Source organism: Mytilus edulis, chromosome 8, assembly GCF_963676685.1.
Source record: "Mytilus edulis chromosome 8, xbMytEdul2.2, whole genome shotgun sequence".
Classification (NCBI taxonomy): domain Eukaryota; kingdom Metazoa; phylum Mollusca; class Bivalvia; order Mytilida; family Mytilidae; genus Mytilus; species Mytilus edulis.
In genome coordinates, this window is record NC_092351.1 from 9,855,468 (window position 1) to 9,882,169 (window position 26,702).

Below are 26,702 nucleotides of genomic sequence, written 5' to 3' on the forward strand. Positions count from 1 at the left end.
AAAGCAAGCAAGCTAACCATAGTCAGCTATAAAAGGCCCCGATATGACAATGTAAAACAATTCAAACGAGAAAACTAATGGCCTTAATTATATATAAAAAATGAACGAAAAACAAATATGAAACACATAAACAAACGACAACCACTGAAATACAGCCTCCTATATATACAAACCTATATACGTTTTTATTTATTTGATATATTTCTTCTCCTTTTATATATTATATTGGGCCGGATTTTTTTTTTTTGGATTTTTTTGTTTGGATTGTTTTACACAAGTAATTTTTGGGTCATTTATTGCGTACTTTTCGGCATTGAACCTATGACTGCTTACTTTACTAGATTATGTCTTTTTTGGAAAGATGTCTCATTTGGCACTCATACCTCATCTTCTTATTTCTATATACAAAGCACGTTTTAGAATAAAAATAATAGGTAATATGGCACTCACTGTGATCCAGAGGCTTTAAATATTGAAGATATTTCACATACCTCAACATGACAGCAGCTGAACGATAAAAAACCTCTGAGGTATATTTTGTGATAAAATTAGCAACAAACAGACTTTATCGATGGATGAAGCTATACATGTACAAAATGTATTAAGCTATACACCATACCCGCTCAGTGGCGGATCCAAGGGGGTGGGGGGTCCGGGGGTTGGACCCCCCTTTTTTTGAACGATCAATGTATTTGAATGGGGACATGTAGTTGCAACCTCCCCCCCCCCCCATTTGTCCTGCACGCATGGGTTAGGCATGGACCCCCCCTTTTTTTAATGGCTGGATCCCCCCTGCCGCTTTCATAACATTTTTTTTAGCATACTGAATATAATGATGTTCTTACTTTCAGTTCAGGTCCTGATAAAAATCTTACACATCCAGTACAGAAAGAAGTGTTTCAATGACAGTTTTCGTGTTTTTCTAGGCAGAAATGATTTCGGAATGACATTATACAGGTTTAAAAGAGCTCAACAAATTTCATAGTGGACAGTGGTCATTTCATCTGAAATTTCACTGTTTCAGGTCTAAAATTATTGCACAGGTACAATGCATAACAATGGGAAAAAACCTGTTCAACAACTTTAACAAGGCGAAAAAGAAAGTCGAATAGTGAAGCCCGTAAACGATACATACTTGCCAACTTATCAAAATGCCCATGGGGGTTTTACGTGAAAGATGGTTCTTATAGTCCTACAAAACTTATAAAGGGGCCTTCAAATATATTCTAATGTGGTTTTTTGGTTTCTTCCTGCTTTAACAAGCTCATAGCCATTGTTAAATTAATTGTTTTCTTTAGAATAGTGGACAAAATTGCTCTTACAAAATTTCCACTTGGGAGCCTCCATGAGGGAAATCCCCCGCAAATAGTGACAGTTGGCGGGTATGAACGATACTTTTTTAATCTGAGCATGCAAATTGAAGATTATGTTATATATTTTACAATAATCACATTCGCAGAACAAAAACATATATATTGAGAATCCCAGACACTATATTAGTTGACAGTTCTTCCACTAATTCCACGTGTTTTCCGGTTGTAGTAAACTTGTAGTAGCCCACGATGCATTGTAGCTCATTGAGTTGATTGGTTAGTTCTTCAAGGCCGTATTGGCCTTGTGTTTGGGAAATTACTATGCAAATATATTCTGACGTAAAGAAGTCTAGAGTTCTCGACCTGTTAAAGTTAGACTTTGTTCGAACAGGATTGATATCCTGTTGTAACTTGGTTCCAAGGCCACGACTTTCAAAAAATACATTTGCTCGCTAATGTTCATGCTAGTTAAAACATGTCCGATCACTGTTTCATTAAATTAAACCGAAATGACAAACAACATGAAGAAATGCTGATATATAATAAGTATTGGACCTTCATTTAACATCCAGTGGAATAGAATACGGAAGAAATGTAAGTTTTTACTTGTTTCTGTGGTGGCAAAGTACGCTTAGATCGACAATTTCTGTCTTAAATCTTTTGTTAGTATTTTTTTGTGTATTTTATGTATTTTCCGTGACGTTGCACACGGTGCATGATTAGATTTTTAAATGGCTAGCTAAGAGTGAACATAACAATTGAAATATAAAGTATTATACTATTTATTCGATTAAGCTATTCATACAGTCAGAAACGTCTTGTTCATTGTTTCTTTTTTGTGTTTCGAAAATCAGAATTCTGTTTTGTAAATGCTTTTCTTTTCTTAAAAAGTCGAAAAACTGCGCAAGAATATCGCATTCTGGTTTCACTTGGGTCATGTTCACACTAAACATCGAGTACTGCTTCTCTTCTCTTCTCATCCACTTCCGCAAATTTTATGTAGATTACTGGATTTAATTACATTTTATGCAGGTATGGTCAGTTTAAGATCCTCATGTCATTTCCCTATATGACAATAATCCTAAAACTCACCATTTTTCGCAATAATTTCAGTCTCTCTCAAGAGAAATAACGAAATTTAATAACAATGACTTTGATAAGGTTTGCTTCACCGAAAAGCTTTCTTACAATCAATTGATCAATGGATCTCTATGAAATTTGAGCACAAGGTTTCATACCACTAAAGGATGGTTGGGATTGTTTTTGGGGGCTTCTGTTCTTGTGGTTTTGTAATTATGGGCAAAATAAGGTAAATTTTACGGTAAAATTTGTTCTCAGACAATAACTTTAGTATTTATAAATGTATAGATGTGTAAGACATTTTAGCAATTTGGAGGGTTATTGTCTTAACTGTTTTGATATTAGGGACCGGAAAGGGACAAAACAATTATTGGTCTTATTTTAAAAACAATAGTATAAGGGATCAACCATTTAACTACAAAAAAAAGGGGGGGGGGGTTCTGCGTCCGATTTCTTTTAGTTTTTCAACGCTATCACTCAAATTATTTTTTTCAAAACTTAACACTATAAGGTATAGGGGAAATCTGCATTCACAATATTTTGCTTTGTCATCTGCTTGACCAGAATATTCATTTTCATCAAATAGGAATCAAAATATTTTATTTAGGAAAAAAACCTCCCCTCCCCATAGGCATTGAAATTAAATGGTCGTTCCCTGAGAGATATTTCTTCGTTCAAAATATTATCGGTTCCACACCATAATAGGAACTTTGGGATTTATTTTGGGGGCTATTGTCATAGCCGTTTATATAATTAGGAATTGTGGGACAAAGGGTCTAACCTAAACAAAAACATTTTTGGTGTCGGCTTAACAGACAATAACTTTTAAAAGTGTAAGTGTATGAATCTCTATTACATTTTTTATATAATTAGCACAATGTTTGATACCACAATAGGAAGGTTGGGATTTTTTGGGGGTTATTGTCGTACTTTTTAAAAATACGAGTAGTATAGTGCGAGCAGTATGAGCCCTATGAAGGTGGACGTCGGACGCGAGACGTTATAGTTGGACCTGCGCGCGGACGCTATATTTAGGCCTTCGAGCGGACATCGGGACACCAACTCTATATTTGGACCTGAAATCGAGACCTGCGCGCGTACACTAACGCTATATTTGGGCCTCAGCACGGACATCCGAGTTGGACTCGACATTGGGATGCATACCTAAGGATATGACTCACACGAACACCTTATTTGGGTGCAGAGGCTATAGTTGTGCTTAGGCGCGGGCGCTATACCTAAATATTGGACCAAGCTACCCTCCAAGGTGGACGTTACGTCACACTCTAGAAAGTGGTGTTCGGATAAATCTCTCTCACACTTCCAGATACCAGATCTGGTTCAGGACTTGAGACCTGCTACATATACATATAGGTGGTTTAAGATTCTTTTCTTTTCTGTTCTTTTCCTGTTTTATTATTTATTTCATTATTTTTCTTCTTCTTTTTTTTGTTTATTTTTTTGTATCATTATTTTGTTTTGTATTTAACCAAATACGGCTACGAGTTTGCTGTCATTCTTAATCAAGTCAGTGGATGAAAAGGTACTGATAATGTTCTTCATCTCGAGTCCTCGATATCTCAATTTGACGTAATAAATACAATACAAGCCACAGGTATTTGAATCATTGGGTTGAATTTGATTGTCAATCACACAGTATTCCGGTCCATTCACGATGAGTACATTTCTAAAATAGTGTTGGTACGTTTCCGGGTATCGTCATAAGGAGTCGAAAAATTCGGGTAGAACCGATGCGGGAAAATAAAAAGCCCTTTTGGTCACAGTTGTCCGTATTGACTACAAACGTTCTAGGCCTGTCGCTCACATAGCTAGGTAAGTCTTCTGCACAGCACACGGTCACGGGCAATCCGCTCAAAGCATCCTCTACATCTTTCCCGGTCATCGGAAGAGCAATGCCGTTTTTCTTCCCACACCCTTGCTGACTATGGGTTTCCAATCCACGTAGGTGAGCAAACACTACTCCACAATCCCGACAGGCGTTGAGATCTTCTCGTCTTTCAGCATCGTCCGACGATACGTCTGTTGTCTCGTCGGCCATGTCTTCGTCTGACGAAACCGAACTTTCGTCTTCGGAGAGATGGGTGTACTTCTTTTCATCATGTGTCTCTCCTTGACCGATCTGCAAGACCTCTGTGCGTAATCTGGAGGCTTCCGGGGTTCTAGCTTTTAGGTCAACCAGAAGGTACCCGAAAGGTGTCCTCGTTGCCTCTTCGAATTTCCGGAGAAAGAAGTCCCCTCGAGAAGGATACATCTGTCGGCCCAGCGTCATGATGGGTTGACGATCAATGGGGTTATTAAAGAGAACGAGATAATGACAGTTTCGTCTCTGGGTGGGGTCTTTGCCAAAGTATATATTCTGATTCAAAACGACGACCGATAAATTTCTATGGTGACTCCCTTCCGTAAACAAATCATTTATTCTGGAGTCTTTGGCCGAGGTTGACATGAGATCATGTAATAGGATCATGTTTCGAATGTTGGGATCGGGAAAATCGTCCCTTTCGAGATCAAAAGGAATTCCACGAATTAATTCAACGCGTGGAAGCACTGTACGTTGTATTTCCTCGTAAAGAGGTTGCCACCTTTTATACAACCAAACAATTCTTTCTGGACTGGGACTACACAGTCTTTTTATGTGTTGAAGCACATCTTTCATAAAATGAGTTTTTCCGCAGGAGGTGGGACCGGAGGTGGTAAAAGGGTGTCTAAACACGAAAGCCTCCTGCTGCTGCTGCTGTTGCTGCTGCTGCTTTTGCTGCTGTTGCTGCTGGGTAACATCTGGCTGGTATAGTGACTCATTGGAAGAATGCTTACTTCTCATATGTCTTTGAAGATCGTGCGGCCACACATATACTTTACGGCAAATACTGCAATTAAACATACATATTCGTAATGTCCTAAATATGAATGTGTAGTTTCCTCTTATAGATTCTTCCTACGAAAATGTAGCAAGAGAAATACGTGGTCATCTTTTAGACGACATATTTGCAAATGATCGTCTCTCAACACAAATTCGATGTGATACAATCTATTCATTCCTGGTGACCGGAAAATAGATTGGTTTCTCAAACGTCACGTCCGTGATATCTTCATTCAATAACCGTATCGACTGGAGAAAAGGGAGAGCCGTTTCCCTCACGTACGACTGGTGCACGAAATCGGAACAGAAATACATACGTCTCGTTGAGGCTTCTAATTGCGGTATGAACGACACCTCCAATAATGCACATTCCCACGATTCATCTTTGTACACCTGTAAACATGTTATTGAAAGAAAGTGTATAAAGATACTTATTTTAATCACCAGATGTGCTTTATCTCTTAATCTTATTATTTGAGGTGTCATTTTAATCAGGGCCATATGATATTAATTAAGTGGTTGAAAGAAATCGAAAAGCAATACTACTGAATGTTTCACGATTGTCATGTTAATAAGATAAGCAATCAAAAAAAAAAAGAAAAAAAAGATAGATATTTTATGAATCATGTGAATTGATATCAAACATTTGAATCCAATTATCTTTACACGTGCATCTATTTATAGTACCGCCTACTAGATTGATTGACAGTTTATCTGATTAATATAAATAGTATAATCTTGGGGAATTCTTACATCATCACGTCCCATGCAGTCATTACAGCTGAACGGACGTGGTGGGCCAGCTCTCCTTTACCCACTATCTTCGATGAGGGTTTACAGTTAGATGATCAACGACTTACTACTTTTAAGGTGACTGAAACCAATCCATGCCGTACAGATAGACGTAGTAGTTGGCGTACCCGCGTTAACATGCACTCCAAAACCATTGTATCATGGGGAATGTTATGCCGATTAACGTCCGAGGGCTGTATCCTAGGCGTTGGGTGTTACGACCTTCATTTCACTGCCTCACGGCTTTGGTCCTGATAACGCTTCCTGTCATCTTTAGAACTACGTCCACGATTCATCTACCAGTACTCCCATCATCGAGGCTAGCGGGCTGCCAAGCTGACCAAACTGACCCTGAAAGCAGCCGTTAGTGAAGAATTAACAACAAAATAGTCAACAAACCAAAAACAACTCGCCAAAACCAAGATGGCGGCCTACATATTGCGTCCTCCACTACTTGTTCCTGACCCACGGCATCAACATATGTTAAAGCTCACCAAACGCCTTCCGGCATCGAGCCGACCGTGCGAGGGCTGAAAAGCCAGTCAAGGTCGTTAAACACTTCCATATATATATTCTTACAGTTGTTAAAAGCATGTCTTAGTAGTAACTATTTTAAGAGGTAGAATTTTTCTTTTTCAGAATTATCACAGACTTATTATTAAGGGGTTGGATTGAAAGGGTTAGTGTTTAGCTAATTAAAATTCGCGTCCGTTTTGGAGGGTATACCGTACACTTTTAAGGGTGTGACGTAACGTCCACCTTGGAGGGTAGCTTGGTCCAATATTTAGGTATAGCGTCCGCGCCTAAGCCCAACTATAGCCTCTGCACCCAAATACGGTGTTCGTGTGAGTCATATCCTTAGGTATGCATCCCCATGTCGAGTCCAACTCTGATGTCCGTGCTGAGGCCCAAATATAGCGTTAGTGTACGCGCGCAGGTCTAACTATAACGTCTCGCGTCCGACGTCCACCTTCATAGGGCTCATACTCCTCGCACTATACTACTAATACGCATACGGTCGGACTGTACGCGTACGGTCTGCCTAATTTTAAGAAGTGGGTCAAGTAACTGAAATCTCGAATTAATATAAAAAGTTCAATTGTAATTGGAATAAAAACTAAATGTTTTAACTATTCGGAAAAAAAGTCGCGCTAATTTAATCTGTTAATCTCCTGTTTTTTTAAGTCTTTACATATACATGCAATTGAATAATTCTCACTGAATTGAAGTTATTGGAAGTCCAAAAAAACATAATGTAGGAAGACACATTTTTAGAATATCTAGGAACTATCCAACCCGTCAAACCAGCTGTTTACTGATAGAATTAAAAAAAAATCGTTTGATAAATGGGAGATGCAAATGCAAAGGAACATCCATGAACCAAATATGTAAATGTAAAAAATCTGACGTTCTTTGTGGTAGCAAGTGTCACCCGGGGCGAGGGTGCTAAAATAGGCTTTAGATAGACAATTAAATACAGAACTATTTAATTTCAATTGATTTAATGTTCTCTTATTCACTTTATTCATCTAATACATGTAGTAATAATAATAATTTGTAAAACTCAATAAAAAGTTTTTTGATAAATGTTTGTCATAATTATATCTATACGGTCCAAATACATGTATGGTCCAGCTCGTACAAGACAGTACGCGTACGGTCCTAATATTCATATGGCTTGAGACATGTATTATCTTTTTCTTGGTTACAAAAATAACACTTATCTGTCTTGCATGTAGTTACTTTCAACAGTAATAACAACTTTTTCTGTTGGAACAACATGTTGTAATTATTTCCATCTAAATATTTTTATATATTCAAAAATATGTTGGTACTGACAATTAGTTCATATGTAGAGTATCTTGTATTTGAGGATTTTAAGCCATCTGTTTATCCCTATTGATGGCTCAAGTTTTATACTTATTAAAGAGTTATATATATAGAATAACCATACATTGTCTCGAAATATCATTTGTTATTTGTACAAGGCTTAGAAACAGGTAGAAAGCGAGGATAGTTTATGAATCTAATAAATGTTTAAAAACTTTAACTGTAGACTAAATGTAATGTTAACTGGAAGAAAACAAAATTTCCTTCTAGATACTAGCATTTGATCATAAACAAGCTTCTGTCCAAGTTTGGTACAAATCCAGAGTAGTATAAGAAAGTTATTAAAATTTTAAAAACTTTAACCACAGAGTGAATGTAATATTTCACGGCAGAAAAACTAAGTCAATATCCAGGTAAAATAAGGAAACAATGGATTTATTTTTTTTACAAAATGTTCTTCTGGATACTATCTTATGATTATAAACAAGCTTCTGTCCAAGTTTGGTACAAACCCAGGATAGTTTAAGAAAGTTATTAAAATTTTAAAAACTTTAACCACAGAGTGAATGTAATATTTCCCGGCAGAAAAACTAAGTCAATATCCAGGTAAAATAAGGAAACAATGGATTTATTTTTTTTACAAAATTTACTTCTGGATACTATCTTATGATCATAAACAAGCTTCTATCCAAGTTTGGTACAAACCCAAGATAGTTTAAGAAAGTTATTAAAATTTTAAAAACTTTAACCACAGAGTGAACATTTGTTAACGCCGCCGACGACGACGCCGACGCCGACGGAATGTAGGATCGCTATGTCTCGTTTTTTCGACTAAAGTCGAAGGCTCGACAAAAATGGCAATGGTTCCTTGATATGCTGAATCTAAGCATAGATTTTTGTCGAGCCTTCGACTTCTGTCGAAAAAGCGAGACTAAGCGATCCTACATTCCGTCGTCGGCGTCGTCGTCGTCGTCGGCGGCGTCCACAAATATTCACTCTGTGGTTAAAGTTTTTTAAATTTTAATAATTTTTCTAAAGTATCCTGAATTTGTACCAAACTTGGACAAAAGCTTGTCTATGATCATAAGATTGTATCCAAAAGTAAATTAAAAAAAAAATCCTGTTTTTCCGTATTTAACTTATAAATGGACTTACTAGTTTCTTCTTCCAGTTAACATTACATACAGTCTGCAGTTAAAGTTTTTAAAACATTTATTATATTTTTACCAAACTTGTACAGAAGCTTTTTACAATCAAAAGATAGTATCGAGAAGAAAATTTTCCACACTTTTGTTAAGCCTGCGATTAACAGCAAAAGTAGGCGAGACACTGGGTTCCGCGTAACCCTTACGAATTTTGAATTTTTGACACAGTATTCAAGATGGTCAACATTGGGGTCCAAAATTGAACATTGTTTGATTTAATTAAAAATTAATTGTTTGTGTTATTTGATATGGTCAATCCAAAGTGTTTTAGATTTTTAGATTTTGTGCTTGGTTTTCAAAGTTGGTGCAAATGTGTGTCCAAAATTAAACTTTGTTTGATTTCTTCAAAAATTAAATCCTTGGTGTTCTTTAATGTGTGCAATATAACAGTGTTTTATTTTTTTGATTTAGAGCCCGTTTATCAGACTGGACCCTATAAAAACCCAAAGTATTAAAATCATGAAATCATTTATTTTCTCATCAGTCTGCCAAAGGAAACTCGTGCATTAACCAAAATAAACGGAATTCTACGAAACTGACACACATCTTTATTTGTTTGGAATGCATTTTAAGTTTGGCGTTCTCTGATAAAGGTTTCTACTAGTAGCCTTTTGACATATCAAGTGGTGAAAAGTACTTATGTCCTGCCAAATTCAAAACCATGTCTTCTGCATTCACCATTGGTTCCGCATCAAACAAAGTTTAGCTATTTAACGATCTAAAATCAATACAAAATCTGTTTGTATTGTTCTTCTTTTTGATAATGTCTATTGATGATGCATAAGGATTCGCAGATGCTTCGATGACTCCAAGATCTAACATTTTACTAACCCCAATGTTCAATGTGTCTAACATCTGACATACTATATGGAATAGGGTACATTTTCATCCTGATAAGCATTTCACTGGACAATTAAATGTCATGCTCAAGAAAAGCGGTACATCCTGAACTATAAGTAAAGACTTGTGGAAATGAAAACAGCAATTCCTTTACCTGTAATATTTGATTTTTATCCAAGTCAGGATTAACATCAATATGCTCAGCGTTCTTCTACATGTAACGTTTTTATCTTCTCACTCATCTGTATCCTTTATTACTAAATTTCTCAACAATGGTACAAGGACTTTCCCACTGCATAAGTAGTTTATTCTTATCTGTAGGTAAGAGTACAACACCTTTGTCTTTTCTTTGATCGATTTATCGTAATATACTTTATTCTTCCTTGATGCAAAAGCTAAATTGCTTCGAGCAAGTTTTCATGTAGCTTCTTATCCCTTTCTTTAAGCTATCACGTACTGATATGTAGACTGCACTTCAAAATCGTATATCTCTTTAGTCCATAGCTTCCTTAATAGTGTCATTGGTCCTCTTTCCTGTTTATTATACACAAGCTCGAAAGGCGAAAACTTCAGACTCTCCTGTGGAACTATTCTGTATGCAAACAATGAAGCAGTTACAAAATGTAGTGCATCGGACTACTAACACTAAGGTTCCTTGTTCGATCCCCGCTCCGGGGAGAAAAATTACAGGAACTGAATTTTTGGCTCTCCCTTGACACCATTACCGATCATGGTCTTGAGGAAACGATGATAGTCCGTCGGAAGAGGACGATAAATGACTGACCCGTGTTAAGAGAGAGCCATATCTCTTGCACGTAAAAGACACCCTTGTAGATTTCGAAAAATAGCAGGTTAATGCCGCAGCACTCGCACCCGCAAAGTGGAAAGGGATTAATATAAGTTGATATAACTTGTTTCCCAATCCACTATAAATAAATATGTTTAAACTAACAATGAAGCATTTAAATACCTGTCCCTATCTTTCTTTTCAACATCAGTTTTAGACTTCCATTGAAACTTTCTACCAACCCATTACACATAGGATGATAAACTGTAGTCAACTGTCTAAATGATATGAGTCTATTTACCTCGGCCATGAGCCTAGATATAAACTGACTGCCCATACAGAACATTTTCTGTGAAATTCCTATTCTAGAGAATAAGCTAGGCTACTAATGCCTCGGCACGCTCCCTGTCTCAATATCCTTCAAAGCTATTGTACCATCATCTACGATAGTCAGTATATATCTATTACCTGTGTCTGATCAAGGAAAAAGAGGCTTATAAGACTAACCGCCACGCATTTGAATGGGTTATCTATCAGCGGCATAGACTGTAAAGGTACCTTTCTTTAGGAATTGTACGCTGGCATATGTCACAAGACTGACAAAAGCGCTTACACCTGCTGAAACACCTGGCCAATAAAAAGTTGATAATACTCTTATCAAATTGACAATGGTACACTTTGTGCCCATATGACTTGACATAATCGACTCATGTGCTAATCCCGTCACTGTCTCGCGATAAGATTTCGGAAATACTAACTGAGTACAACTCACCTTATTGTGTTTTGATGACGAAAACTGTCTGTATATCATACTTCTCTTTAATAAATGCCTTCTAGTTGAGCTTTCGTGATATCATTCTGATTTACCTCATCTGTGATAATATCTTCCACCATTAGTTGAACATACGGCTAAATGTTGTTCCTTTCTTGTTCTCTTGTCTCAACAGCGCATGTGTGTTGCCACGAAGAATCAGGCTTTCCTGGTTCTCCAGCGTTAGCTATATTATCAATAAGTAGTTATGTTCTAATTCGCCAAGCTTAACCGAACATAAATTATTTAGTCAATAAAACTCAACACATGTATACTATTTTTTTTTTTTTTTTTTAGGTCTTTTCACTTTTCGTGGAAAGACATTTTGTTTTTCTTCTGATTATTTTTGTTTTCTTCTGCCGTCTGAGATGCTTGTTTGTCTTACAACATATCGAATGGGTTTTTGACCATTGATGTTGTACAGTAATGGGGGTTTCAAAACTCACCCTGTGTGACCGAACACTTATTCTTATAGGAGTTATCTCCCCGCGTCCCCTTTTTCTTGTTATCACTATATCTCTAAAACCGTAAAAGATTTTAGCAAACTGTTTTCACCAAATTGTTCGTCTACTCTTAAGAATGATTTGCTTAATTTTGACTTGAGTGATCGAAAGACATCTTATGAGAGTTATTTCCCTTTTTATACGCCCGTCAAAATTTTGACGGGACATATTATGGTATACAAATGTCCGGTGTCCGTCCTTCCGTCCGTCTGTCCGGCGTAAACATGTCGCATCGTAACTTGAGAACGACTTATCCAAATTTCATGAAACTTAACATAGTTGTTTCTTATGTTGGTCAATTGATCTGTATACTTTTTGGTGAAAATAAGATTAAAACTTTTTGAGTTACGGCACTTTGTAACTAAAACAGGGGTGTTTTTTTTCACATGTCGCACCGTATCTCAAAAACGATTCTTGATTTTGGCTTAAAACTTTAAACACTTCTTAGTTATATTAATCTTAATGTCTGTATACTTTTAGGTGATGATTCAAAATTTTATTTTTGAGTTATTGAGTATTTTGTAAAAAAGGGGGAGTTTTTTTTTACATGTCGCACCATATCTCAAAAATGATTTATGATTATTGCTTAAAACTTTACACATGTCTTTGTTATATTAATCTGAAGATCTGTATACTTTTTGGTGATGATTCAAAATTTCATTTTTGAGTTATTGAGTATTTTGTAAAAAAGGGGGAGGTTTTTTTTACATGTTGTGCCGTATCTCAAAAACAATTTATGATTATTGCTTAAAACTTTACACACTTCTTTTTTATATTAATCTAAAGATCTGTATACTTTTTGGTGATGATTCAAAATTTTATTTTTGAGTTATTGAATATTTTGTAAAAAAGGGGGAGGTTTTTTTTACATGTCGCACCATATCTCAAAAATGATTTATGATTATTGCTTAAAACTTTACACATGTCTTTGTTATATTAATCTGAAGATCTGTATACTTTTTGGTGATGATTCAAAATTTCATTTTTGAGTTATTGAGTATTTTGTAAAAAAGGGGGAGGGTTTTTTACATGTTGTGCCGTATCTCAAAAACAATTTATGATTATTGCTTAAAACTTTACACACTTTTTTTTATATTAATCTAAAGATCTGTATACTTTTTGGTGATGATTCAAAACTTTATTTTGGAGTTATTGAGTATTTTGTTAAACAGGGGAGGTTTTTTTTACATGTCGAGTCGTATCTCAAAAATAATTTATGATTATTGCTTAAAACTTCTTTGTTAAATTAATCTAAAGATCTGTATACTTTTTGGTTTTGATTCAAAATTTTATTTTAGTGATATTTAGTTTTTTGTAAAAAAAAAACAGGGTTGGGGGTTTCACATGTCCCGCCGTGTCTCAAAAACAATATATGGTTATTGCTTAAAACTTTCTCAGAAACTATTTATGATTATTGCATAAAACTTCCACACAAGACGTCGGGCGTATCATGCGCTCATGGCGCAGCTGTTTATTAAGATAGGCGATTTGTTGGATAAGTTCATACGTTATAAGTCGCAGAGGCCTACAGTCTTTTGATATGAAGTCCTTGGTCCATTTGAAGGAAATTGAGGTCAAGGTCAAAGGTCAAGGTCATGTTATAAATTTTGACTTTTGCTTGTTATCGTTATTCAAAAGAAACTGACAGTAAATGATATGATGTGTTTGCCAAATGACTGTTTACAATAAGGCGCAACTTCAACCTATTTAAGTCGAAGAGTTTTGGTTAACCCTTATAGGAGTTTTCTCCCCTTATGTATTTGAAATCAGTATTTCTCCACAACCATACAAGTGATTGATCTGGGGGCGTTTGATTTGAGATCACTGACCTTTGACCTTAAAATTTAGCTGAATTTGGCAACACTTTTAGGAAATTTTGGTCCTCATTGTCTTTAACTTCGTACTTTTTTGGCCTTTTTAATTCGAGCGTCACTGATGAGTCTTTAGTAGACGAAACGCGCGTCTGGCGTATATATAAAAAGTAGTCCTGGTATCTATGATGAGTTTATTTATATCTCGTGTACATCGTACATCGTACTAGTCACTAAACCTTGCTATATCAACATATATAGCCGTGTCAGAACCAAATTTGCATTACAATGCAAATTTCCCATATTGTAAACAATTAACAAAATGTACATAAATTCGAACATCATTAAGTCGCTTTCATCCTAATTGCCAGTATATCAGACTTAAAATGCTTGGTACCAAAAATGGATTTTTTATTCTGTCCTTGAATAAATATATTTTGACCTAATGAAAAAACAAGAACTTCTATAACGTAAGGTTGAAATTCCAATCTTCTATTAAAAATCAAAGACTAAAATGCCGATGATGGCCATTTTGGAACGATCAATGTTCCCTCAGCTCTACAGAGAATGAGGTGTTTAATGCTTTTAGCCACTGAACGTATCGGAGGAACAATCCAATTATTTTCCAAAGTCCAATTTTGAGTGAAAGCGTCAATAGCAGTGCTTCCTGGATTCCAAAATTTTGAGTTGAACCTTTTCAATTTTGTATAATGAAAATTAGCAAATCTATCTATTGTGTAAGGACCCCAAGTTTCATTCATGAAAGTAAAAAACTGAAACGAGGTTTGCCAGTCATCAATATCAACCATTTTAGATATGAAATCAGCTTTGAAATTTTCACATCGAGGTATCCAAGTAGGACACAACGTGATACTCGACCTTGTACATATTCTAAAAATATTTTTAATTTTTAGCTAAATGTTGTAAATGTAACTTTGTACTGCCTTTATTGATTATATTTACACAATTTTGGTTGTCTGTATGCCATTTAACTATTTTACATTTCAGATCGGGTTCAAACGAATTCAACGATAACTGAATAGCCCTGAGTTCACGCCAAGTGGAACTCAATTTTTTCTCATTTTCATTCAACATACAATGAAAAATCTTTTCATTCAATTCAACAGTATATGCACCTAATATATTACTTGCATCTGAATATACTATAATTCTCGGTATTTAAAAGAATCATTTAATAAACGCTTCTCATTAAGCGGCAACAAATTTTCCTGCCAAAATTTCAATTCAGCTAATACACATTGTTCATATACTAAATATAGTTTTGAATCCCATGTTTTTCTGTTTTCTATTGCGAAATATATATGCCTCGTCATTAAATTTGTGACATTACCCATAACTGGTGACATTGATATAATTCTTCCGGCAAATTGAGCCAGCATACGTGCGTTCAAATTTGAAAATGATTTTAGTATAATATCAAGAGAATCTTTAGTGTCATAAATTCTGCGCTCTGGCACCTTTAAAGTAAAATCTTTTGAATCCCAAATCAACCCTAACCATTCTAAACACTGAACTGGTTCAAAAATTGATTTTTCTTCGTTGACAATAAATCCAGCAAGTTTGAGTGATGACTTTACAAATTCAGAAGTATCTTTACAATTTTGATAACCTTCATCCATGCCTAATCAATCGTCCAGATAAAGAACAATATTAACACCATTTTCTCGCCAATACTTTATTACTTTACCATTGGTCTCAAACATTTAGAGAATATATAGGGGGCGCTACTTAAACCAAAAGCTAGTACAGAAAAGTAGTAGAACTTGTTATTCCAGGAAAAACCTAAATATGTTTGTTGTTCTTTACAGATGTCCAAATGAAAATATCCTAATTTCCATTGCAATTTTCCAATCTTCAAATTTTACCTTGTTTTTCAAAACATAGAAATTCAATTCACTTAAATCTAAAATCTAACGCTTTTTACAAGTCTTCTGTGTAGCAAGACTGAGAGGATTAACCACGAATGGTTGAAATGGTACTTCTAGAATACAGCCATTGTTAATTAGCTCGGTTACCGCTTCATTTACAAACAAACTATTTTCTAAGGCAGATTTATTATTCCGAAATTTCATTGGAGGGGGTTGTTTCATAAATGGAATTATGTAACCCCTTTCAATGGTGTCCAACACAAATTTGTTGGCCCCAATGTGTTTCCAGAACTCTATATGCTTAAATAAGCTTGATCTTACTCCTTTAGCGATATTTGAAAAATCTATATTATCAAAATATTTAACATGTTGAAAGAGAACATTAAAATGACCAAATAACATTAAATTGTCAACAAAAGTAATATACTCATCTTGTATCTTTTCACTTTGACAAGGTTCCAAAGGTTGGTTTGTTTGTAGCTTTTGGGCAGTTCCTCTTGTAGTGGCCAATTTGATGACACTCGTAACAGGTGTCGTATGGGGTCGACTCGCGGCGACGGAACTTTGGAAAGGGCTATTGGGTAGCGTTGTAAGGCTGATAATAACTGTTACTAGTATCAGTAGAGTTGGCAGGTCTAGAAACGGTGGCGGACGGCTTTGAGTACGGTTCTCCACAGGGTTTCTTTTCTTTGATTGTCTTGAGGGCCCTGCTTGCCGCAAACGTTTTTCATCTTCTGAGTCTGATGCCAGGTCATCACTTTCGTATTCTCGGACTGTGGACCAGCCTGCTGGCGACTTGTCGGCAATCCGACTCAATTTATTCCTCCTGTTGATTTTTAGAATAAGGCCCGATATCAAGTTGGTGCTTACGGAATCTTCCGCGGATGTACGTTTCTGAAGTTTCTGCAATTCGGAAACAATATCTGAGTTGAAGGAATATTGAATCTGATTCCCCTCACTCTTAAGCTTAACGGACACTTCCTTCTTGAGCTTTTTAGCTAGGGAGTCGTTCCCGGAGACTAACTCGTTCTTCAAAGAAGAAATCTTACTATCAAAATATGAAGTAAAAAGTTCGAAAGTTTGATCACTTATCTGGGGTACAGAACTAGACTTGGCACCTGAACGTACGGGTGGCTCGTGCAAAAGCAAGGTATCCTCGTCGTCTGAGTGGTATTCGGTCATTATATGTATAACGAAACGGAGGTATGCTACTCTGAATGGCAGAACGTCGAATAACTAGTTATAAAAATATCTATTATTTATAATAAAATTCTGCACGAGAATCACGATCCTACCCTCGCACAAACGGATAGGATACCTGCATTGCGACATACAATAGCCAATCAAATCATACAATAACAAACCAGGTATGCAACCATGTGCTCATCAACACGTGTCGAACATAAACAAACACAGACATGCGCTTCTGATACTATTAATAAATATATTAATTACTTAAGTGGTCCTTCACAATCGCATTTGCTCCTCCTAAAAGTTTTACGGAGTCTGATGAGTTGGTTGATCGGTTTGGAACTCTGTCACACACAGATGAACATGGAAATGTTCCAAATATCGTAACCACAATCCTATCTTCTTTTCCTCGCTAATAACATCAACAACTGGTACTTATCATCGAATTCGTACTTATCATGAGCAATTTGACGGGTACCACTAATAGAGCAGGATATGCTTACACTTCTGGCGTTCATATTTTTTTTCTTTTTCTTAGGGGGCGTTCTTAATCTTCAGTCTTTAGTTTTCTGTGACATGTTTTGTGGGTGATTATGTTTGTCTTTTGTCTTTTGCCATTGCGTTGTCAGTTTGTCTTCTTATTAATAAATTTGAATATCCCTTTGGTGTATTTATTTCTCATGTATGGTCACAGTAAAACACGTTTAAAATCTCAAATTACAAATTTACGAAATATTAGTGGTTGACAAATTATCAACGGCCTGAGTGAAAGGTAACTAAGTACTCGCAGCATAATTGATATGCATTACACTTAGTAACAGACTATTCATTTTTCGCGCGGGATAGTTGAATACAACCAAACGGGACTGGCTCTGTATTGATCGAGCAAGTGCTCTTTGCCCTCTTTATTTCCTTATATATTTTCTTGAAAAAGTACGACATTGAGTTCCAAGTAATACTTTCTTGTTCCTGTATGTTGTGAAAACTTCGATATTTTGAATAAAGATAACAATATTGTTTATCTCCAGAAAAATAAACCGCATGCGCTGCTCTTATTCCTACTAATTTATAATAATATTCTATTCTTCAGATTGTTTGTCATGGAATCTATTTGCAACCCTTGTGAGAGAAGAAACATTGTATCTAAGTTAACACACTGGTGTAGTGATTGTGAGGATGGGCTTTGCGGGAAATGTCTTAAGGATCACAAAGCAATAAAATTAACACAACACCATCATGTCACTGAAATGACCGAATTATCTATTGAAAAAGCTAAACTACTCTTAATTCCTGAATGTGATAAACATCCGGGTTGTAAAGAAGATTTTATTTGCCTAGAACACGATCTTATTTGCTGCCATACATGTCTCCAGTCAGATCATAAGGACTGTAATCAAGTTTCGAATGTGAATATTTTGGCAAAGGGGATAAGAAAGTCTGAAATGTATTTAGCTAACAGACGAACGATGCAAGAAGTGAGGAAAGCTATGAAAGGGATTGACGAAGAAAGGCAAAGTGCAAAGGAAGGCGTTATAAAACAACAACAAAGAATCAGAATGGAAATAGCTAATACCAAATCAAAGTTCATGGAACATATCAACAATTTAGAAAACGTCCTGTTACATGAACTTTCAAAGATCGAAAAAGAGAACAACATTTTAATTGAGGAAGAAATTACTGCCTTACTAAAAACTGAAAAAGAAATCAAAGAAGATGAACAAATCTTGAAGTTTATTGCTAATAATGGATCTGAAAGTAGATTGTTTTCATTTCTAAAGAAACAGAGAAGAAAACAAGACAACACTATTGGACTGCTTGAAGAAATACCACCAGCATCCAGAGTAATGATAAAGTTTGGTGAAGCTAGTCATGAATTAGATGCAATCAAAGCAATTGGGTTCCTTTCCGTTCATTACGAGATTGTTAATTCAGGAAAAGTAAGGATACCTTCCACAAATAAAAAATATCACAATAACGCAGCTCAAACGAATTCAAATCAAAGAAGACATACTTCATTAACGTCAACAGAATGCTTACGACATTTCCCAATGCTGAAAGAAACCTTGCAAATACAACTTGACCCAAAAGATTTTGTTGAAAGAAATGAAAAATATCGAAAATTGAATTTGCTTAAAGTTTGGCTTGCTGTTAAGAATGACAATTGTTTACTTATTGCCGGTCACGTAAACATACTAGAGGAACAAACAGAAGAGAATAAATTAGCAAAGTACAAAAACAACTACAGAGTTGTAAAATACATGTATGATGACAAAGGACTAACATATATCAATGGACGGGACATCTACTGTGACTTGTACAACGAAAGTAATTATAGTTATTCACATGATAATATGGCACTCAGTTGCATTCCTAAATCAACACAGGCAGTGTTATTGTATCAAACAAGGAGATTTGAACTACTGGACTCAGAATCCATGGAAAGACAATGGTGCTTAAAACTTGATCATGAATTCGAAGCATTAGCCACTGATGAAAAATTTATATATATAGCATCTGGGGACATGCTGTACAAATATAATCGTATCGGTTGTCTAATGGATCAGACTACATTCAGATATTGCAGTTGGTTTGGCTTGTCATTAAATGGTAATTTTGCATGCCGTGACGGTCGTAAATTCTGTTTGTTAAAAGCCGATGGCTCTGAAATCTTCTCTTACCATCCTGCAGACCTAAAGAGAGTAACTATAGACAATACTGGGAATATTTATCTGGCAACTAGAGATGGCATACAACTATTAGATCCACTAAAGATGGAAACTGATATGGTTTATAGATATGATAAAAAATTTGCTGATGGATTGCAGGCAATTGTTTGTAATCGGGTTAAACACACACTGTTCCTCCTAGGAAGACAAAGTACAAAGAAAGAAGAATTTGGAAAGCACCAATGTGATGGAAGTATGAACAGTTGTTCTGAAAATTCAAGAACATATTATGTTTGCCTTTTGTGTAATTATCGAACGGATTCATATTCAAACAACCATTGTAAAGGACGTCGGGACAGAATCTCGGATTTCAACAAATTCGTTATAAAAGTTTTAACAAAGTAAAAAAAACAAAGAGGGGTAAGTTTAGAAATTAAAAATCGTGGTGTGATTGAAATGAGACAACTATCCTCTCGAGACCAAATGACCACGATGACATAAATGAAAGAACCATCGGGTATCTGAAATTGCAAAGATATTAAGATTATTCAAGACTTTCAAAATCATGTTATTTTTTTTACTTAAGATAGCCTGGATATTTTGGGGCAGTAAGTTCATTTGTTATGTCGCATTGACGTCATAAACATGTCTTAATTGACCTTAAAATGTAATTAAAAATGTCATTTTGGTTCAAAATACATACCGGTATTTGCCAATGCGTTACCAAAGAGATTATATTTTTGTTATATGTATCTTGAAGCAAATATCTTTTGGGGGTAAAGTCTTGGCCAATATCTGAATATTTATGACAAAATCTCAAAATGAGACTATTTTGATGGTTTTTGAAGTTTTGCACAAATTGCAAGTTCAAAGCTTAAACACAAATGATATGTAAAACAAAATCAAATATTATATTGAATACGCATGATTAACATGTTGATGTCTTGTGAACGTCTGAAGTATGTTATTTAAAAGATTCGTAACCTAACTACACATTTTCCTCTGTTTCTTTCATATAAATGTGAACTTTAAAGCTAGAATTCACTTTTAGAAACTGCAAAATATGTGCTGCTTGTTAAGGTATCTGAACCTCCTTTTAGAAATGGTTAACTTGTATATTACACATTTCCGATTTGGTTCAATTTAAAAGATAGGCAAGAAGGGGTATCAGAATTAATTCCAAAAGTTTAAACTTTCTTGTACTTTTAAATTTTACTATAGGAATAGATCTATTTAGAAAGGGTGGAAAAATACATGACAATGGAAAATGGTATTATAAAAACCAGGAAATAGAAGTTGTAGATAGGTTTATTTATCTTGGTAAATATAATCAGAACAGGATAGAAAAGCTGTATTTGCCTTAAGGAGAAATGTACAAGATATTTATTTGAATTTTGTAACTTTACTTTCACTTTTTGATACTTATATTAACAGTGTACTTTGTTATGGTTGTGAAATTTGGGGTGCTCACAAGGCACCAGCTATAGAAAGGATACATCTGGGCTATTGTAAAAATATTATGAAAGTAAAAAGCTCTACTAGTAATGTCATGGTGTACTATGAGCTAGGTAGATTACCATAATAACACACCAAAAAATGTCGCATTTTTAAATACTTGTTTAATCTGTTATGTACTACAAACTGTATTTTGAAAAGCTGTTACTGTTTTTTATATGACGATTTACAAAAATGTCCAATTAATAAGACAAATTGGTTGTATTTTATTAAAAATGAGTTGCTTAGCATAGGTTTAGGTGATATTTGGTACAATCAAAGTTTAGTTTTAGATAGCAAGCTCTCCAGTAGTTTTTACTTGATAATTAAACAACGCCTGTTTAGTCGTCAGAAGCAAGATTTTGACAGCCAAATGAATAATTTAGTTAAATGTACAAGTTATAGATATATAGTTCAAAACTTTTGTTTACAAAATTATTCATGTAAACCAATACCAGTTATTTATAAGACATGTATTACCAAAATAAGACTTAGTAGTCATGATTTAGTTATAGAATGTGGACGCTATTCTGCAATTCCAAGAGGTATTAGACTTAAAGTTTTTGTAAAAATGACATTGAAGATGAGATGCATTTCATTTTAAAATGTCATACTTATCAAGGTCTTAGATCTTATTTTATAAAACCATATTATTGGAGAAAACCCTCTATGTATAAATATATACAATTAATGAGTTATAATAGTCTTAGAGAATTAAGTAATTTGGGTAAATTTATATTTCGTGCACAAAAATTGAGATCTAACATGCTGTAATATGTTTCACACTACCTTCTGCTATTTATGTATACTTTGTGTAGTTTATATGTTGTATGCCTATAGTTGTTATGACTTTGGTAAATAAAGATATATATTGGTATCTGTATAAAAATGATGATATATGCCCACATAGATAACACTCCAAGTTTTAAAATAGCAAAAATACCGAACTCCAAGAAAAATACAAAACGAAAAGTCCTTTATCAAATGGCAAATCAAAAGCTCAAACACATCACATGATCATATTCCTGATTTGGTACAGACATTTCCTTATAATTCTTATATGATTTGCATATCTATAAATACTTGAATTGGATTGGTCAATTAGAATTTTTCTCTAAGTTTACACTTCGATAAACCATATGTTTCCGAAACTACTTTTGTAATCTATTCATGCGCGATACACAAGCTTGCAGTGATCCCGGGATTTTCAGCAAATTGAGATTAAAAAACAATTGCATAACAGTTGTGACTATTCTAGTGCATATACAAAAAAAAAAAAAAAAAAAAAATTTATTGCACTAAAGCTTCGAAAATGTACAAAAAATTAAATTTAATAAAATTCCGCGAAATTTCATGAATGATTTGGCGAATTTACGTCATGGCAATACACGACGTCATACGAATGGAAATTTTCAAGGTAAAGATTATTTCGTTACGTGTACGCTTCAAATTCGGATAAAATTTAATTAAAATGAAGTTTTTGAGGTAGGTGCTGTTTCATTTAAGATTCCGTTGTATTTATCGGACATTTATGGTTTTTAGAAAGTCAAGATGGCGGCGTACTCCTTAGTTACGACTTGCCATTGTGCTTTTGATGGTAAATATATATAGTAGCCATCAACAAAAAAATGTTTGGCAGAAGAATTATAAGGATTAATCACATTTTTTCTAGAGGTTATTGATGTGTAAACCGGGGCTCTTACTCACAAACTCAACATAAAAGTCCTTCGGACTTTTATTCAGTTTGTGAGTTAATCGCCCCGGTTTACACATCAATAACCTCTAGAAAAAATGTGTTTAATCCTATAATGTAGAAAATGGTGAATACAACGTAAAATCAATAATATTTCACGGTTGTTTTATATTGTTTTGGAATATTTGTAATTAAACCAACATTACCGAATTTGTCAATTGACAACCTGTAGAAATAGTTGTCTCTGATTAACAGTTGTTATCTAGTTTTGTAATTTTGCAGATACTATAATAGATAGAAAGCAACAGAATTAGAAAAAATATTCAGCGAAAGAAATTTTACAAATTTGTCAAAAGGCTGAAATTGTCATTTGATCCCTTATTGGAGTTATAGTCCTTGCAAGATATTTTTGGCCATTTTTGCAGAAACCATGACATATAGGAGAGAAATTGTAAATAGAAAAGACGTTTATCACAATAATTTTTAGTATTTTGTTTTTAAAATAAGTCATAATGGGCGAATTTGTCTACTGATCTTTGAACTTAAAAAACATTTCTGCATCACAATCTTATAGTAAATTTATCAATCTCCCAGTTGTACCAATATTACCGGGCTGACGTTTTCTACAATATTTCCATGCTAAGGGGTTGCTGCTGTCAAGGGAGCTACTGAACCACCTGTTTATAATAGTAAAGTTGAAGTATTCTCTTCGAAAGTTGTCAGAACGTCATTATGACTTTGTGTACCGTTATGTAATGTCGGTGGCATTTATAACCACAGATTGTTTCTATTTGTCGTATCCATAGTGGTATTTTAATTTTCTCCTTTATCACATCCAAAACCGCCTATAGATAAGCGGTGGTTTAAATGCCCCGAGTAACACGAAGGTGATTTGTTTTAATTATTCAAGTTATAGTGTTTCATGTATATTATTGGTTAATATTGCTTTGCTGTGCCCTTGATATTTTCACTTTTTTTTTGATGTATTCAAAGCCCGACATTGTTTTTTTTTGTGCCACAATGTGTCAGTTTTCTAGATTGTCGTCGGCTGAAAAACAAGATATTGTTTCAAGGAAAGAGGGAATAGTTATCAAAGGTACCAGGATTATAATTTATTACGCCAGACGCACGTTTCGTCTACATAAGCCTCATCAGTGACGCTCATATCAAAATATTTATAAAGCCAAACAAGTACAAAGTTGAAGAGCATTGAGGATCCAAAATTCCAAAAAGTTCTGCCAAATACGGCTAAGGTAATCTATGCCTGGGATAAGAAAATCCTTAGTTTTTCGAAAAATTCAAAGTTTTGTAAACAAGAAATTTATAAAAATGACCACATTATTGATATTCATGTCAACACCGAAGTGTTGACTACTGGGCTGGTGATACCCTCGGGGACGAAACGTCCACCAGCAGTGGCATCGACCCAGTGGTGTAAATAGTTATCAAAGGTACCAGGATTATAATTTATTACGCCAGACGCGCGTTTCGTCTACATAAGACTCATCAGTGACGCTCATATCAAAATATTTATAAAGCCAAACAAGTACAAAGTTGAAGAGGAATCACTGACTTTGAACAAACGGGTTTGAGTTTTTTTCTCAGATGTGAGACAGTGGTTGTATGGTACATATTAGTTATTACCACATGTGCAAACTAGTTGATGGCTGTGTAAATATCCAGCGTTCTACATTTAATTTACTAAACAGAATAAAATAAGCAACCGAAGCAGGTGGCACACCCTCGATCAACCAAAAGGGAAAATAGTTTTTGTTCGACTTGTGGCATCTTTTATTTTGTTAATGGATTTTTTAAATATAACAATCGGGAATGTAATGACGAGGTAAAGTGAAGACGGACGTGTGATAATCAGTGGTAGTATATGTCACATATATCAAGATTATGTTCGTTAACTTTATTCAAAGAGTTGACTTTAAATGATATTTCAAAATGTTCTATTCAATAGTTTCCTTTTCAGCAAAAATTCTCTTTCGAGGAAATCATTGAAGCATTGCTAATCTGTTCATCTTAAAAATATATATTTCATACACAGGAGGACTGTTTGTTGAAATAAAATAAAGAATGGAACCGGGAAAAGAGACAACAATCCTAAAAAAAGAGCAGACAACAGCCCAAGGCCACCATTGTGTCTACAACAGAGCTAGAAATAATCCGAATCCAGAGGCGGGCTACAGCTAACCTGTGAATAAAATTGTATACTAATTTAGTGTCACACTAAGCTCCGAAACTTATAAGGGTGGAAGGGGATTAAATAACAGCAAAACCATCGAATAGATTTGGTTTGAAACAGATAACAAGGATTGAAAAGGGATAAACAGTTATAATAATAATAAATTAATATTGATATTTTGGAATACAGCGAAAATTATCCCTATATGTAAAGATAAAAAAATCTTTACATAACAGGTAAGTACAAACAGGAAAACAGGGATACCTGATGAGGAAAGACCTAGGTCTATACGACATTGAATAAAACAATTGTATTGCCAATTAAGTCTTTTATCAAGTGTCCTTTTGCGATTTGAATTATTTTGTGCTTAGAACCGATTTGATGAAACGCAATCTTTCCAAATGCTTTCTACACTTGATCTTATGTCGTGCTGTTACACAATGTGGATATTTTTAATTTTTGTAATTTGTTAGCTTTATTGGTGCTTTAGGTCGATCTGATGAGTTGAGCCCTGTTCACCTGAATTTTACAGTTTGTTCTTATGTCAAGCTGTTATACTACTGTCCCAGGCCAGGGGAGCATTGAGCGCTCACAAAAATGTCTAAATCAACCAAATGCTGTATATGCTTGTTCCAAGTCAGGATCCTGTAATTCAGTTGTTGTCCATTATTAATGTATACTATATTTGTTTTCCGTTTTCTGTTTTGCACATAATTCACATGCCGTTAGTGTGCTTGTCGGATTTATTTAATATCTTGCCAAGTACGTTTTTTTTCCATAGTTATCCGATATTCAAATTTCGTAAATCAATGAGGCAAAGAAAAATCAAGGTTACACGCAAAAGTTGATGCTGTCGTATACTATCTTGCGGTCTTGTCTGACTCTTATCTGTTGACGAAAATGGGCAGCGTCTGTTATATATAACAGATATATTTATTTTGGTTCTTGTGTCATGTTTCATTGGTTAAGTTTTAAGCTAATTGAAATTAAATATTTGAATATATTTAGCCACGAAAAGCTCTTAAAAACACAGACAAAGGAGTCTCTACGATATTTTATGACAAATAATATACTGATAAGAAGAGACGAACTGAAGGAAAATTACCTCTATTAAAAAAAATCGAAATCAAAACCAACAATGCTTTTAAAGATAGTCAAGTCATCTGCAATATCAGAAACATATACACATACGAAGGAGAACAGACCAAAATAATAAGAAAAAGTCTATCGTGGTAACACCACCATTGATTTCCCCTTTTAGTCTGTTTAATTTGCACTTTTCGAAAAATTGTGCAGAATTAATCTTTGTTTCAAATAAAGAAATACTTGGCAAGATAAAAGTTTTATCCTGTCCAGTACTACAGACAAAATTTCACATAACATTGCATTACATATGAAATAATAACCACCAATAAACTTTTACCGTTATTTTCCTGTTAACAAGCTTTAGTAACCATTCTAACTTAAGTTTCCAACATTCTCTATAGACAAATGGAAGGAAAATTAAAAACAATGGTGCTTTGAAACACCAAAAAAATATGTTTATGACTCAGAAAGGTTTTACTGCAATGAAATGTAGAATTGATTTCCTTAAACTGTCAAATTCAAGGGAAGATTTTTTCAACACTTTTTCGTACAACCGGATGTGACTTACTATGATTTGTTGATATAACACCTATATCAATTACTAAAATAATCTCTTGCATTTAGATAAAATCTGGTAAT

The 26,702-nt window shown here is 34.7% G+C and overlaps 1 protein-coding gene and 1 pseudogene across 1 annotated transcript; one reads left to right on the forward strand and one right to left on the reverse strand.

The window, feature by feature from the left end:
* Positions 1-1,625: 1,625 nt before the first annotated feature.
* On the forward strand, positions 1,626-22,014 carry LOC139484753 (uncharacterized). Its single transcript, XM_071268673.1, has 2 exons — positions 1,626-1,907; positions 18,024-22,014. Exon 2 carries the CDS (start codon positions 18,034-18,036, stop codon positions 20,002-20,004), a length of 1,971 nt encoding a protein of 656 aa, XP_071124774.1. The 5' UTR covers positions 1,626-1,907; positions 18,024-18,033; the 3' UTR covers positions 20,005-22,014.
* LOC139483937 (uncharacterized) lies at positions 16,185-16,924 on the reverse strand (annotated as a pseudogene).
* Positions 22,015-26,702: the final 4,688 nt, after the last annotated feature.